Genomic DNA, 16,165 nt, shown 5'->3' on the forward strand with positions numbered 1-16,165 from the left:
ATTGTTTTGTTATCATTACCTTTATTTTATTCGTCATCATTTTTGTGTTTATTTAGTATATGAAAACAAACAGTAACATTACATACTATAATTTACTCTTTGCAGGTGACTTATAAATGACTTGATAGCTAATATTTAATGGTCATATAGAAGATTAATCATGATTGCATTGTATTCAAATGTTATAATGAATCAATAGTTTCATCTGTAGAAATTATAATATTTTCTACAAGTGAATTCAAAGATTTGTTATCATAATTTTTTGTGATGCATTTCTGTAGCATCTATGAAAACAATTATTTTTATAGGGTTATATACAAATAATAGAAACATCTAAATGCGATATATTACCTATTTAAAAATCATAAAATTAGAGTGTATACTTTTATTATTTGAATACAAATTGTTTTCTGCAGTATTTTCGTTTTTTGTATGCCATACAGCCAAAAAGAAAGTAGATCGTAAGTAACCATGAATTTTTTCATTTGTATAATAAAATTCTTTTGTTACTCAATATTATCCTATCCTGCATCATTATGTAATCTTAATATGATTACGTTTATTGTTATTCAAAATAACAATTCTTTATATATACATTATGTACAAATAAAATTTGTTGCGAAAATTTTATTTAATTCATTAGACATCTAATTTTTCTAAATATTGAAGATATTTTACATCTTCTGAATAACTTAGTATCGGAGATGTATTGCTTAAATTATTTGTATCTTTTGTAAAACGTATCTGCAGGGAATAAATCTTTATTAAATATAGCTTTTAAGATCGATAAATTTATATTATTTTATCAATTTATTTATTACTTTCAATAAATTTGTAATTAATTTTTCTTTTAATAATGGAAAACATTGATTAAATCTACATAAACATTTTTAATAAATTGTAATAAAAGAGAAAGTATAAAGTTTCTCTAATGTGCAATTACAGGAAGTAATTATAATTGGCACAGGAAGAAATATTTATAATTAATAAAATTCGTCTATTATCCATATTCAGTTATTATTTATTAATTATAATATACCAATAATATAGCTTTGTTAATGGAAAATTCGAGAGTGTGTAACGACTTTCAATGATGCATCCTATAGAAACATCTTGAAAAAACTTAAAGGTTTGTTTTCATATTTTTCCAATGTTATTCCTTCCAATATAATTTTACTAAAAATAAATTATACATTTTTTGAGTGATATAAAATATATTTTGAAAATGTTCTGAAGAGTATTATATGTAATGTATTTATTGTTTTCTTTATTTTTATTACTCAATATATTAAAAATCTCATTTCCTCTCTCTTTTCATTATAGTTTGAATTTATTTATTATTGTGGTAACAATGAATGCTTATCTATTGCGTGTTCTCAACTATTACTGGACTCTGTATGATGAATGCATTACATTCCGTTTTGAATTCAAGCGATTATTTGAAGAAATCGTCCGAAAGAATGAAAAAAAAGCGTTATTGTATGAAAAAGATTTCAATAATATGTAGTGTTTTGTAATTAAGCAGTGTTAAAAAAAAATAAGTTTTTATTTTGATAAAAGTTTAAAATTACTACCAAGTGAAAGAAGTGTATCGATGTGGTTAAAGTTATGTGTTAATTATGAACATTCATTCATTTGACTAATCTATCGTCAATTTCAATAACGAAAAAATTCAAGACATAATCAAGGTTATAGTAATGGAGAAAAACGAAGTTATCTGTATTTCATCTGATGATGATGAAAAGGTTTAATAATTTTGCATAATGTTTTTTAATCTTTCTTTTATATACATTTAATATATCAGTTATTTTAGTTAATAAATTAATAAAATATTTCTTGTCGAAATTATAATATATGTTATTTAATCAATTTTAAGTTAGCATATTTGAATCATCGTTGATACATCCATTATCATTTATTAGTATTTTAATGTCTTTTAAAATCTGTTTATATATTCTTATAGGTCAACGATAAACAGAAGTCTCTGTCTTGTGATGAAAAAGTTAATGAATTTAATTCTGTAAATATAAGTAGAGAGTTATTGTATAACAATGAAAAAAAAGATATAGCTAAGCAAAAACGCAAAATATCAGAAGTCGATGATACGTCGAACATAAAGAATAATGGTATAGATAAAAAAATGAAGACAAAATTAAGTCAAGAAGTGAATGGTCAGTTAGCAGAGGATAGTGACAAACAAAATGATATTAAATCACAAACGTGTACATCTACACCTGTAAATAGTGGTATTGTTAAACCTAAGTTGATTATTAAAGAAAAGAAAAATATATCCGTTATAGAACCAGATATATTTCCTATGTTTATCAGTTTATGTTTACAAAAGAAACGAGAACCGGCAATGGAAATTATTGTTAATAAACTTAAAAGACGATACGAGTTAATGAATCCTATATATGCAAAATCGGAAGTTTTTCAGAATTTTTTGAACAGAAAACGTAATGCTATATTGTCTTCTGATAATATGATATATCATCATATTATGGATGTTAAGACTGAAATGAAAGCTAGAGCTAAAGGAGCTTTAAAAACTGTTCAAAGTAAAACAAATAAAAGTAATGTTTCTAGTGATATATCAAGTTCAAAAGCATCTTCATCTCCAAGTATTTTTAATAATACGGAAATGATGGATATAGATGAAGAAGATTACGAAGATAACACTATGGATCCTCATATAGAGAAAAGACTTAAGAAAATAGTGAAAGTAATGAATATATGTGAGAAAAGAATAAAAATGTTAGAAGAGGCTGAAGTAGATTTTGACGATGAAGATAACAGTAATTACATTAAGCTTGAAAAATATAAGGAAAGAATGGTAAACCTTTACAATGAATATTGTCGTATAACAGGTGATAATGCAGATGCAGGTCGTCCATATTTGAGACCCAAGCATTTAAATCCAACTCAAATTGTTATTGTGGATCAAGCAATCACAAATTTCATAAATGCAAAGATCACTAAAAGAAACAAACTAAAAAGAAATGGTAGATTTACAGACGATTTAATATTTCCAGATTACACAGACATCTTGAAATGTGTTTCAGATTGTAATGAGAAAAATAATTTAGGATTAGATAAAAAAAAACAATCTCAGATCGGTAAGTTTTTTCCAACTAATTTAACCCTTTCGTTATGGTTGAACTGAATGTCAAAACACCATTGCTTTATGGGATTCTATGCAATAAACCTATATTTTAAATCTCAAATTTGCTTCTTGTGCTTTAGAGAGTTTTTTAAATTTAGAGTGATTTTTTTTTAATCGCCCGTAGTGAAAGGGTTAAAAGTGTAATAAAAAATAACTTTATAATAAACTAATAACTGTTATAGCTAAAAAGGCATTTACAAATTTGGGAGAACATTTACAACGTGCTAGACGCAACGATTACTGGGATACGTTTTCCCTATGTTTGGAAAATAAACAAGAAGATCCAGCCTTAATAGATCGAGATCTTGCACAAAAATTACGTACAAATCGAGAGATCGGAGAACAAAAGTTAACTCAAGTATTTCAAGACTATGTGAGAAAACAAGAAGAAATGAATAATTCTTCATTAAAAAATAAGGCAAATATAGAAAATGATGACAATGAAGATCAGAATATAGAGTCTAAAGATGAGGATGAACATAGTGAAGAGGATAATGAAGATGATGAAGATGAAAATGATATTATAGAAGGAGAAGATGAAAACGATATTGTAGAAGGTGAAGATGAAAATGATATTGTAGAAAGTGAAGATAAAGATGACAAAGATAAAGGTGACAAAGATGAAGTAGTTATCGATAGCAGTGAACAAAATATAAAGAAGAACGAACATCATATCTTGGAAAATGAGATGAGTTTAGAAAATGATCTAACAAATACATGCGAGGATAAAGATAGCAAGGATGTATTAATAACAAATATAAAAGAAGTAAGATGTGATATAAAACACTTAAAGCTTGACTCTGCGCTTTTTGAAAAGGCGAATGAGTCAGATTCAGCAATACAATCAGATGTATCGGTTATTCAACAATCATCGACATTAAATAACAATGATACTAAAGGTAAGGTTGAATTATTTCATATATTACTTAAAAAGAATTAATATAATTCTATATAAAATAAATTTCCATTTGTCTTATCATTGAAGTGTTTGCGTTAAATTAGATGAATCAGATGAAATTATGCTCTTGGATAATGACAGCGATGAAATAACAGGAGGTAATAAACCTCTACTACGAGTACGTTCATTTGCAAAACATCCTACAACTTGGGAAGACAACAAGCAAAAATTTCAAAATGCGGGAAATGGAGCAACAAAAGAAGTGATTGATCTCACAAATGATGTAGCTATAACAAAAGTAGAGGTACCTAATTTTAAAATTCAGGCAGCAATACTTCCTTCGAAGAGTAAATATAAAACTGTGCTGATACCTGCAAATTTGGCAAATAAAAGTATTATCAATGTTAAGAATATTACAAATAATTACTTAAAAGTTAATCCAAGAGATATTAGTTCAAATAAATCATCAAATGTAAAATCTTTATCTGTGGTACAACAAGTAGTTGATGTAAGTTCCGTTAATACTATTATACACTTACCACATTCTTCTGATCAACAAAATACAAATAATAATGAAAATAATAACGAAACAAAACAGAATAAGACTATCGTGCACCTTCTTGTACCAGCAGAACAAGTACATAACAACAATTCATTAGGAATGTCTATTATAGGAAGTTCAATAAATAAGCCAAAATGACTGCGAACGAAACTAATGAACGAAAATATATATATTTCGATCATTATAACGACATGTGTGTACATTAACATTAAGTATTTTATATGTATATTTAAACATTAAAATAATTATATTTATATGTAGAAATCAAGAATTCATATAATGAATAATACATAAAAAATTAATTACAATTAAATTAATTTAATTGTTAAATGATTATAAAGATAGTATTAAAATACATATGTTTGCTTTTTTTTTTTAATTATTTACTTTAAATATTCGTATTTCTATACGTTCATATATTTCAATATTAATCGCGTTAAAACAAATTCAGCATCTAATAAATTTTCTACGATATCAAAATGATCAATGTTATCGCGTAATAAAATATACTCTACGTTATCCACAAAAGACATAATTTTCTGAAAAACAAAAAAACATTATTTTAAACTTGATAAATTTACTACTTATCTCATTATATATGAATTCTATTAATTTTTGTGTATTGAAAGGCTTACTTGAGCATATTCTCGCGTTTCGTTAATGAATACAGGAGAATCACACTCTCCTACAGTCGCGATTACTTTTAAATTTTTTATAGGGTTATTTTCTTTAGCATCGAGAATAGAAAAACTTAATTCTCTGATATCATCTCTGAAAGATCGTTAAAAGATATAATGTGAAGATATGAAAAACGAAAAATGATACGATACTTACTGCGAGAGTTTCAAAGCTTCATTGTACGAGGTATTGGTAAGAGGTCCTAAATTATAAATTCCACCAGCGAGTAACAAACCTTTTATTAATGGAAAATATCCTCGCTCTGTCATACATTCGATCCATTTTGTATCGTGTAACAATGCAGCTGCCAAATGTGCGCCGGCACTATGACCACAGATCCAAACGCATCTATAATATATTAATGTTTAATAATATCGCGCGATGTGAATTCAATTAAGATAAATTTCATGTATGAAATTTTCATAAGAATTAACGTAATAAGTAATTGTAATATTATAAATATTCATACCGACATCCAGAATCTACGGCAGAACTTAAAATTGTCTCAATCGCAACTTTTATTTGGCAAATTATATCCTGTATTTTAACTGAAAAAAAATGAGTTAATTTTTGCATTCTTGTTTTTATTAAGTACGATCGAAGTTATTATTATAATATATAATACAGATTTAAAAATAGATTTTACCATTAGGACACAGATCATAACCGATCGGTATAACTTTAATTTTATTGGCGACGAGAACTGGCACTGCAAATCCTGCGAAATCTTTACTTAATTCTTGCCAGTAGCCACCGTGAATAAATATAAATATCGGTGCATCTAAAAAGAAGAAAGACACAAGAAAATTTCTATATAAGAAAATTTTTATAGTTACGTATTGGTACCATTAGGCAAATCGATTCCATAAATATCATATTTCGAGCGCTCTGTTGGACCATATGGTATGTCCAATAGACACTTCGTAGCGTTACGTGCCTTTTTCGTTACTGTAATATAATTAAAAAGGATTTGTTTTTTTAATTAGAATTTAAATACATAAATACACGTAGTCGTACCGTTCACTGCAAAAATAAGGAACCGAGACATTAACTCTTCCGATCTATATCTCTTACTCCATTCACTTGGTGTGTAAAGTTTTTCTTCCTAATAGGAAACAAATAAATCCTGTTAAAATGTATCCAAATATTGAGAAAATATATGATCCAATTATTCGAATTATCTGAATATTTTGTAAAAAATAATTACGATGCATCTTTCAACTCATATTAATAATTCATTGTATGAAACGTTACTTACGGTCGACATTTTCCTTCGTCCAGTTAACACCGAGCTATTATGGCATAAGTTAGCAACTAGGGAAACACATAGTAATTGAGAAATTATTTAAAACAATTTACTGCGTTTTATATTTAAATGCATACACGTAACACTATTGAATATACATAAGATTGAAATGTAAAAAAAAATATAGTTAGAACTGAAAATTAAATACCTATAGGTAGATGGCGACTCTATGTTCGTTGTACAATATGTACATGATGAAGAAAAACTATCGGCGGAGGAATGTAATGCACCATATAAATATGTAAGTCGAATGAATTTGATAGAATCGAAATTTTACGCTCTTCAAAAAGATGATTAACTTACTGTAAACTTTTTATCTTAATGAGAGCATCAATATTTTTAACGCTACGGTAAATTTTATATACGCATATGTCCAATATCTGTTACTATATATAACAGTATAATAGGGTAATTAAATATTATACATTTAATGTATATAAAATCGGTACTGTGTCATTGAGAGTCAAAAATAAAAATTATCAAAAGTTAATAAGATACTCTTTTCGTTTAATAGCCCAAGGTCGAAGGTGAATTGCATGTAGTGGCTATCACGAGAGAGACAGAGGGAGATAACGGTAATTTAAAAGTAATTTAAATTTTTTACCAATGATTAAACGTTGAACCGGATATGGGATAAATCATTTTTGAGTTACGAAAGAAAAGAAAATTAAAAATTAAAATTTCGGAAAGATCATAGACGTGAAAAATAGAATCGTCCCTTGAAATCTAGAATCATTTTTGATCGAAAAATAAAGTTACGTATCTGTCGAGAAAGAAGATAAAGGGAACAGAGATGATTCGATTTACATCGGTAAGATTTTTTTCGTAACAATAAGTGGTCAAAAGCGTCGCTTTAAAACGCAGACATCTTCCTGTACGTAAACCTCACGAGAAGAGCAAGCAAAGCTTGCAAGGTTGAGGCACACCAAAACCAGAAAAACCGGCCCCTCCCTTTCTCTCCTTTCTCTCTCTCTTTCTCTTTTTCCCCCTCCGACCTTTCAACGTGACTTCGAGGAGTCGCAGGTACTTGGTACCTACACATACGTATATAAGCATATATCTACATGTGTATGTGTATGTATAAGTACCTGACGTATCGAGTATCGTGCCTTGTCGATGGCTGTCCGCAGACCGCAGGTAAGAGAAACCACTCCTGTTGAAAAATTCTTTGGCAATTCGAAGGAATGCCTTCCCAGAAGTCATACTGAGAATACGGGGGTCGAATACGTATAATAACGAGCTCGAGGGCGGATCGTCGACCTTGCATTTATTAATTATATGACAATTTTTAAATCATCTTGTATAAGCGTAAAAATTTCGTTGCGACCGATTAATTGGCGTTTCGTTTGATCGGAATTGCCTCTATATATGAATCGTTGAAATATATAATCTCTAACCTATACGCAGATACATGTACGTTTTCTCGTAAAATCGAAATATATACCGATATACATAAATATACGCTTACGTATCTCGAGAAACTATACGAAACTGCAGACGAATGTTGAAATTTGGTGCATCTTGCAAGAGAAAAGAAATGAGAGAAGAATCTGTGCGCTTCGTGAACGTCCTCGGCATTCTCCTTGATAGCCCTTCTCGTTTTACATGCGTTTTACAACTAACCCTTTTTTACATTTAAAAGAAGCAACCGCGGTGGGTTAATTTATTTGACCCATCCGACTACGCTTGCTTCCAATTAGTTTCCATGACATTAAGTAGATCCTTTTATATCTTATCACGTGTTTCTTATTCGGAACAAAAGATGATCGGTCGATAGGTGCTTTAACCATGCCAGTGAAAGTACTAATTCGATTTTTTTTTTTTTCTTAATCTGTAAAATAGCGTACTTTTTTGCAACATTGTGAAAGAGCCGAAAGGCTTTCTTGCTCGACGTTTAAGCAACGTCGTGACTATCTCATTCATTTTAACGTAGAAAGGATCCAAGGATCGAGAAAGCACGGGCTTAAAGGTATGCAGGCTTGTATGTATTTCGAATACTTCGACCGTGAGAAACGTGAGTAAGCGCTGACTGGCATCAGCGGTTCTCTTTCGGATTGTTCTGCCTTAGGCACGCACGTGGCACGAACAAAAACTAAAATCGACCAACTCTTTCATGATTTACGATAAGAAATATATTTTGCAGCGATAGCTAGACGACTGTTTTAAATCGATGAAACAATAAGCATAATATACAATAGACAGGAAGATAGTATTCATACATACTGATTAAAGCAATGTGTGTTTCCGTTTCTTATGTTACTTGGACCGTTGAATTGATTTCGATTAATTTCTTTTCACGTTCTCCTACGATGTTTTTACTTCAAATATTTAAATAAGAAATATCTAAACTAAGAAGAATTTTTGTTGGTTGTCGTGTTATATTTAAATTTTAGACGATATCGCATAGACTGTATACATATTAATAAAAATAACAAAAGTAAAATCGAACTCACAAATATAAACTTCTTATAAATATAAATTTATGAAAACAAAACTCGTTATATTTACAAATATAAGTAACACTGTTCAACATTATTATTAAACAACATATCAAAAAAAAAAAACCAACGATCCTGCCAGGATTCGAACCTGGAATCTTCTGATCCGTAGTCAGACGCGTTATCCGTTGCGCCACAGGACCGACCTTGGGTTTTTATCGTTTAATACATTTCAAATATTTCTATAAGAAATATTTTCATTTTTATTACACATATCAGTAGACCAATGAATTGTTTTAAAACCAATTAAATCATAAATTGATGATAGCAAACAAGTTGTGTTTTCAAAAAAAAATCCATTGTTACTCGATCTCTAAAGTAACGTTTTTTCAAATTCTATTTATTGTTAAAATAAAACGATCTAAGAATAAATAATATAAAGCTCTAAATGCTTTCAATTCCTCCACGATTATTTCAACCTTAAAATTAGAGTAAAACTTCATTCGACCGTAATCGCGTCGTGCTCTCATATCTCTTGTTATCCGATCCTAACCTCTTGTCAGTGAAGAAGTTCTATTCTTAAATTCTTGGTACTCGTGACGATCCGCGAAGTATTAATTACATCATATGCTATAATAATTTCGCTAGAATGGATAACAGCCACATTTGTTTCTAACAATAGACTTGATCTTCAGTTTTATTGTCGATGCAACTTTTTTAATGAGACGTTAACTTGTCAATTAGATAAATAGAAAGATTTCATATTTAAATATTAATGTTTAATAATATGAAACTCCATTGCAAGCGTGAAGTATACTTTATAAAAGATCTTTGTACTATATCGATTGACGAGATTTATCGAAAGGATCGAAAGACCGTGAGAAACATCGACACTCCCACGTAGATGTTTATTCACATTTTACCTCAAGCATTAAATACCACTCCCGCGCGTTATTTCATTTCCGGGAACATCTTTGTTGGCATACAAATTGTACGAACGATTTTCTCGATTATCCGACGTCTACGCTCCGAATGAGATCTAAATTATTTACATTTGCGCATCATATTACAAAAACTATTAGATGCTCGATGAATGAACTTTTGTAGTCATCGCAAAGTAAACAAATGAAATGAAATCAAATCAGAGTTCGTGCTATTTAAGTTATTTTTTTCTTATACTCGCCAAAGCTTCTTAACGATTCTATTTAACGTTATCGACAGATATATCGAAGGTCGATAATAATTTGGTAAATTGATACTCTTTCGAATAAACGTAGCTTCGTTGGATAGATAGATTTCTAGAACTTTTCTCCGATCCGACAAGTATCCGCCATGCGCTCGGCCGTTGGTTACCATGGTAACAGCGCCACTGCAGCCGCTGTTGCCGCGTACTACAGCGCATGCTTCGGAACACGGCGGAGCAATGGTGGGAAGAACTGAGTCACGATCTCATTCGATTTCGTCCGAAATTGTCCGAACTCCGCGTAGTGCGTGCCCCCATGGCTCGAGCGTTAAAAGGCTAAGAAGAGAGATAGGTAAGAGAGGGACTGGGGGAGAGGAAGGGAGAGAGAAAGACTGTCAGAATAGGCAAGAAAGAGAGACGAACGGACGGAGAAATTGGTTAAGTACGCGTGCGCATTGGAAAAGGACAGAGGGAGATCGCGGGACGGCATTCGTAGTAGTGACGCGTTCCGTAGGGGGGAGACGGTATCGTCGCGTCATAAAAGTGGGGGGGACGGAATCTCCCCTTGCGAGCAGAAGCAACGAACAGTTCTCGGCTCCCGACACCGGCCTGCAGTCGACGAGTTGGTCCTAGCGTGGAAGAGGGAGGGAAAGCGTAGTATATGCGTGAACGAGCGTGAGAGAGGGAGAAAGAGAAAGAAAAACCAGCAGACGAGCCGAGGAAGAAGTGAGAGGAAGGGAGAGAGAGACGGAGAGGAGAACGAGCGCGAGAGAAATAGAGAAAGGGCGCGCAGGAAGGAGAAAGAGAAAAGCAAAAGGGAGCAACGCCGGTAGAACGCGCGCGGTGTGTCCTCATGTCGTACGGCGTTTCTGAACGCGGCCATTACGAGAGAGCTGCTCGGTGACGCTCGGTGTGTTAGAGGACGGTCGTAGTACAGCGTCGTCGTACAGTCGCGCGCGTAGTGATTCTCGAAGCAACAGGACGCGCGCTTCCTTCGATAATCAAGCACGTGCTCGTTCACGTTTTCGCTTATAAAAAGAGCCAACGCGCACACGCGCACGGTGGTCGTTGCACCGCTTTCGAAGTAAGGAGCGTGAAAAGGAGAAGCAAGGCGCGCGCGCGGAAGAGAATAATAAAAAAGAAAGAAACCGATGTCACGCGACTCTTGAGGCAAACACGACGAGAACGGCTGTAGACTGTAGACGCGGCGTCACGTCGCGTTATTCGACGAAATTCTTCAATTATTGCGATCGTCGATCGTGACGAAGAGGAGGAACGTGCGCCGGAGCGAATCGATCGACGGCGATCGCTGAAGAAGTAGAGAAGAGGGAGAGAATTATTTGAGAGATATCGACGATCGACGAAGAAAGCAGCAACAGCAGCAGCAGCAGCCATGTTCGACGTTTTTGGCTCGGTGAAAGGTCTACTCAAGCTAGACAGTGTGTGCATCGACAACAATGTCTTCCGATTGCACTACAAAGCCACCGTGATCGTACTGATCGCGTTCTCCTTGCTTGTAACCTCGAGGCAGTATATCGGCGATCCGATCGATTGCATCGTCGATGAAATACCGCCCCACGTGATGGACACTTATTGCTGGATCTACTCGACCTTTACGATCCCGAACCGTGGCGGCGTCGTTGGCATGGACGTCGTACAACCTGGTGTACGAAGTCACGTCGAGGGCGTCGACGATATCAAATACCACAAGTATTATCAGTGGGTATGTTTCACCCTCTTCTTCCAGGCGATACTCTTCTACGTGCCACGTTATCTTTGGAAAACTTGGGAAGGCGGCAGAATAAAGATGCTCATGCTCGACCTAAACTGTCCCGTTGCAAACGAGGAAACAAAATGCGAGAGACGAAAATTACTCGTTGATTATTTCGCCTTGAATTTGCACTCCCAGAACTTCTACGCGTTCCGATTCTTCTTCTGCGAAGTCCTCAACTTCATCAACGTGGTCGGACAGATATATTTTATGGACTTCTTCCTGGACGGGGAATTCTCGACGTACGGGGCGGACGTCGTCAAGTTCACGGAACTAGAGCCGGAAGATCGGGACGATCCTATGTCCCGCGTGTTCCCGAAGGTCACCAAGTGTACCTTCCACAAATATGGTGCGTCCGGTACCGTACAAAAGTTCGACGGTCTATGCGTCCTACCGTTGAACATCGTCAACGAGAAGATCTACGTGTTCCTCTGGTTCTGGTTCATTATCCTGTCGATTCTAAGCGGTCTTAGCTTGGCCTATCGCGCAGCCGTCGTTGCAGGACCGAGGCTACGTCTGATGTTACTACGTACTCGTTCTCGCATATCAGACAAGCACGACATCGAAACGATCGCTAAGAATTGTCAAATAGGCGACTGGTTCGTCCTTTATCAACTGGGTAAGAACATCGATCCGTTGATCTACAAGCAGCTCGTATCCGACTTGGCTTTGAAGCTACAGGGTAAAGAGCACGTGTAGTCAGTTTGTCGTAGGACATCATCGTCGGGGTTATGTCTTCCTTTTGCCTGAGATCGTAAGAATCGATCTTACGTAGCAAATTGGGACCCCGAGAACAATACGAAAATATCCATTAACGTCGTCCTTTTCATCTTCGACGAAGAGAAAGAAAAAGAAAAAGAGAGAGAGAGTCGAAGACGTATCATGGAGATCTTCATGGAAGTCCACCGATCGCGAGAGTCCTTTTCTCGCTCGATCCTCTCGTGATTTTTTTTTTTTTTTTTTTTTTTTTTCAAATCATCGTGACGATTGTTTCGACGATTTTCTCGCGAAAGGATCGAGCCATATCTATATAATGACACATGCTTCTCGATAGCGCTTTAAAAAACTGTTAATCGAACGCGTAGCGCTGATTATTTTTGTAATCTTGCTTTTTTCCTCGCGTATCCTCCTTCACCGTTTGATTATGATCTATCGTAATCCCTTCTTCCTCTTATTCTTATTCTTTGAGAAACGGACTCTCGCGATTGCCATTCGACGATATCTGACCTATCCTTCGCATCGATCGCCTATGTCAAATTCTACAGGTAGATTCAGGCGACACGATGAAAGAAAAAGAAAAGTTTCTAATGGATATAGAATTAAAAAGAAAGAAATAAGTATGTACGTTAGATCAGCGATTAGTTTCTTCGATCGCTTCTCGTTTTTCACATTTGCCAGGCATATATAAATAAATAAATAAATAAAAAAAAAACAAAAAAAAACAAAGGAAAGATCTTTCCTTCTTGCCTTTTGTTCGTAAACTTTCGAACAGAACCATAGAACTTTCGAACAGAACCATATGGAGAAACGAAAATGTGAAGGTTCGAGTAGCGACCGAAAGAACGATTTCGTATACGTCATCGTAGATATATTTTAAGTATTTCTGGAACTCGTAGACCTTCGCCGGTCTCCGATCGTGTGATAAAATGGAGGGACGGCGGTCGTTCTTTTTTTTTCCCCTTTGTTTTCCCTCCTCCTTTCGACCTTTCTTTCCTTTTCGTTTCCTTTCTTTTATCTTTTCATGGACCGTACCGTGGTCAAGTTGTTCCATCCCAACCATCGTGTCATTCCTACAGATCCTTTTTTTTTCCTTTTCTACTTTCTCTCTTTTTTTTTTTTGCTTCTCCTTGAGACTACAATACTGCACTGCCGTATCGCAACGATGGGACAACTCGGAAGGAAACGCGAAAAAGATATTTTTCTCATGACGTCGTGGATGTTATTCTCGTCGTTCAACATTCCATTCGTTTCTTTTAATTTTTCTTCCTTTTAATCGCACGGATATATACGAGAAAATCTTTATATTATGTTTCAGGAAAACATATAAAGTTTCTCGACGATACTCGTTTGGTAAAAGCAAGAGAAAAGAAATAATGAAATCTTCATCAGTTAATATGATCTTTACTTGATGAAGCGTTTCCTTTTTCGCGTTACGCCTTTTGCCTCGGGCTCCTTTTAGAGAAACCTTTGTTTCCCACGCCGTCTTTCCAGAAAAGCGTTGTTCTTTTTTCCTATCAATTATTTTTTTATATAGTAAGCATAGGATCATATTGTATTGTATATTGTAGGTCGTCCTTTATCTATACGGGAAAGATAAATATATATTATATATATATATATATAAATATGAATATATAGTGAGAGAGAGAGAGAGAGAGAGTGAGCGCGCGCGCGCGTATGTGTGTGTGTGTGTGGTAAGTGAGAAAGAAAGAAAAATGAAGATGTGCGCGAAGGAGAGAAAGAGAAATGAAAAAAGAGCAAAAAAAGAGAATATGTAGATACTATGATACTGATTATACATCTAATATTTTATATCCGTCTTCGCTGAAAAGCAATCTTGCATTCCACGCACAAAAAGACATAATATGTACGTTTATCTATGAACGTAAGCGATTGTTCATCACGTCTGCCACGTGTAACCGAGGGGCCAAAACAAGACGAAACGTTCTTCTTTTTCTAATATACATTTGCGTATGTATAGAATGAACGCCTATTGCGTATTTACACGACAGTCGAATATTTGTATAACACACATATACACCTATTTGTATCTTGTATGTTTTGTACTATCTACACGACGACATAATACCGTCCCGGCGTGCTTAGGGGGTTACCGGATAAATAAATAAACAAATAAAAGCGGTTAATTATTAAGAAGATATTAACGTATTACATATATACTACATACATACATATACATGCATACATACATATACATACATACATACATACATACATATACATGCATACATATATCGTGCAATTAATTATACGAGTTTGACCAAGTTAGAGCGTAATATTTTGGAAAAACAAAATAGAATATTTTTGATAACCATATTGTTATAGATCTTATGACAAACGATGTAACGACGATCGACCGAGGAAATAGAATGATCGATAAGAGTTAAAGAAGGATGTGAAGTTTGATAAATAATATACATACTATATACGATTTGTGATGATGTATGATGGAATGCGTTATGAAGATTATTTGAAATATTCGAAAAAATATATTAGAGTACGAGGAAGGAAGGTGCGATAGGTTCTTTCGATTAATTTTCAAGGACGACCTGGTAACCCTTGAACCCACGCGTTTACTTTCACAACTTTCTCGAACGAGCGTCGCTCATTTTTACGGCAAAGACGACTACGGATTGATAGAATGATAAAAGAATTAAGATACTGCGAGAAAAAAGGCCTATTGTCAATTTTGCGCTTCTAATCCATGCGCCTTTTAAGACTGTCGAGAACTATCGAAAACACTCCATAATAATGATTTTCATGTTTTTCGTATGTCTTGTTTTGTTTCTTTTTCTTATTTTTCTTTTTCGTTTTTTTTTCCTTTTTTTTCTTTTTTAGATTATATACATGGAGCTACGAAGTCTAAACGCATATGTCGGCACTGATATTTTTCAAAAATATGGTGCGATAGTTTTGCATAATACTGTTGATAATCATAATAATAACAACAACAACAACAACAATAATGATAGTAATAATAATGATAATAATGATAATAAAAATAATAATAATAATAGTAATAGTAATAGTAGTAGTAGTAGTAGTAATAATAGTAATAATACGAAACGTAAAAATCCTGAAAGAGACCAAGCCATTCATTCTTCCTTCTTCGAATTGCGCTTACGACATTTATGACACGTTCGTTTCGTAAAGTGCCAACGTGTATATATACACGTTCTTTCTTATTATCATTTATTTGCATTGGTAAGAAAGAGATACGTAAGTAGGAAAGAACGATAAAAAAAACATATATATATATATATATATATATATATATATACACACACACACATTGTACCGGTTAAAAAGAGAGAAAGAAAAACAAAAGAAATGCGAAATTGCCAACCATAATCGTCGTCATTGTTCGCAATTGTTGATTTCGTATACGGAAAGGAGGAAAGCAATACGATAATCGCTCGTATGTA

General features: G+C 33.7%; 3 protein-coding genes and 1 non-coding gene across 5 annotated transcripts; 2 read left to right on the forward strand and 2 right to left on the reverse strand.

Moving 5' to 3' along the window:
- Window positions 1-1,342: 1,342 nt before the first annotated feature.
- LOC122629307 (protein PFC0760c-like) lies at window positions 1,343-4,891 on the forward strand. Of its 2 annotated transcripts, none has more exons than XM_043812600.1 (4): window positions 1,343-1,745; window positions 1,964-3,116; window positions 3,346-4,062; window positions 4,149-4,309. In XM_043812600.1, exons 1-4 carry the CDS (start codon window positions 1,698-1,700, stop codon window positions 4,163-4,165), a joined length of 1,935 nt encoding a protein of 644 aa, XP_043668535.1. In that variant the 5' UTR covers window positions 1,343-1,697; the 3' UTR covers window positions 4,166-4,309. The 2 variants fall into 2 exon arrangements, with proteins under 2 accessions (XP_043668535.1, XP_043668533.1); XM_043812598.1 differs by having other exon boundaries at window positions 1,349-1,745; window positions 4,166-4,891.
- An 87-nt stretch (window positions 4,892-4,978) lies between these two features.
- LOC122629308 (kynurenine formamidase) lies at window positions 4,979-7,076 on the reverse strand. The gene is made up of 9 exons (XM_043812601.1): window positions 6,756-7,076; window positions 6,560-6,615; window positions 6,319-6,406; window positions 6,148-6,249; window positions 5,948-6,082; window positions 5,771-5,849; window positions 5,458-5,649; window positions 5,259-5,394; window positions 4,979-5,162 (listed from the first exon to the last, which is right to left on the reverse strand). The coding sequence occupies exons 2-9, from the start codon at window positions 6,566-6,568 to the stop codon at window positions 5,028-5,030; spliced, it is 876 nt and encodes a 291-aa protein (XP_043668536.1). The 5' UTR covers window positions 6,569-6,615; window positions 6,756-7,076; the 3' UTR covers window positions 4,979-5,027.
- Window positions 7,077-9,175: 2,099 nt separating this feature from the next.
- Trnar-acg lies at window positions 9,176-9,248 on the reverse strand. The gene has a single exon. It is a non-coding gene; the product is annotated as a tRNA-Arg (tRNA).
- Window positions 9,249-10,554: 1,306 nt separating this feature from the next.
- LOC122629612 (innexin inx2-like) lies at window positions 10,555-13,431 on the forward strand. The gene has a single exon (XM_043813207.1). It carries the CDS (start codon window positions 11,622-11,624, stop codon window positions 12,696-12,698), a length of 1,077 nt encoding a protein of 358 aa, XP_043669142.1. The 5' UTR covers window positions 10,555-11,621; the 3' UTR covers window positions 12,699-13,431.
- The last annotated feature ends 2,734 nt before the right edge of the window (window positions 13,432-16,165 follow it).

The sequence above is a fragment of the Vespula pensylvanica genome, chromosome 5 (assembly GCF_014466175.1).
Source record: "Vespula pensylvanica isolate Volc-1 chromosome 5, ASM1446617v1, whole genome shotgun sequence".
In the NCBI taxonomy this organism is placed as follows: Eukaryota; Metazoa; Arthropoda; class Insecta; order Hymenoptera; family Vespidae; genus Vespula; species Vespula pensylvanica.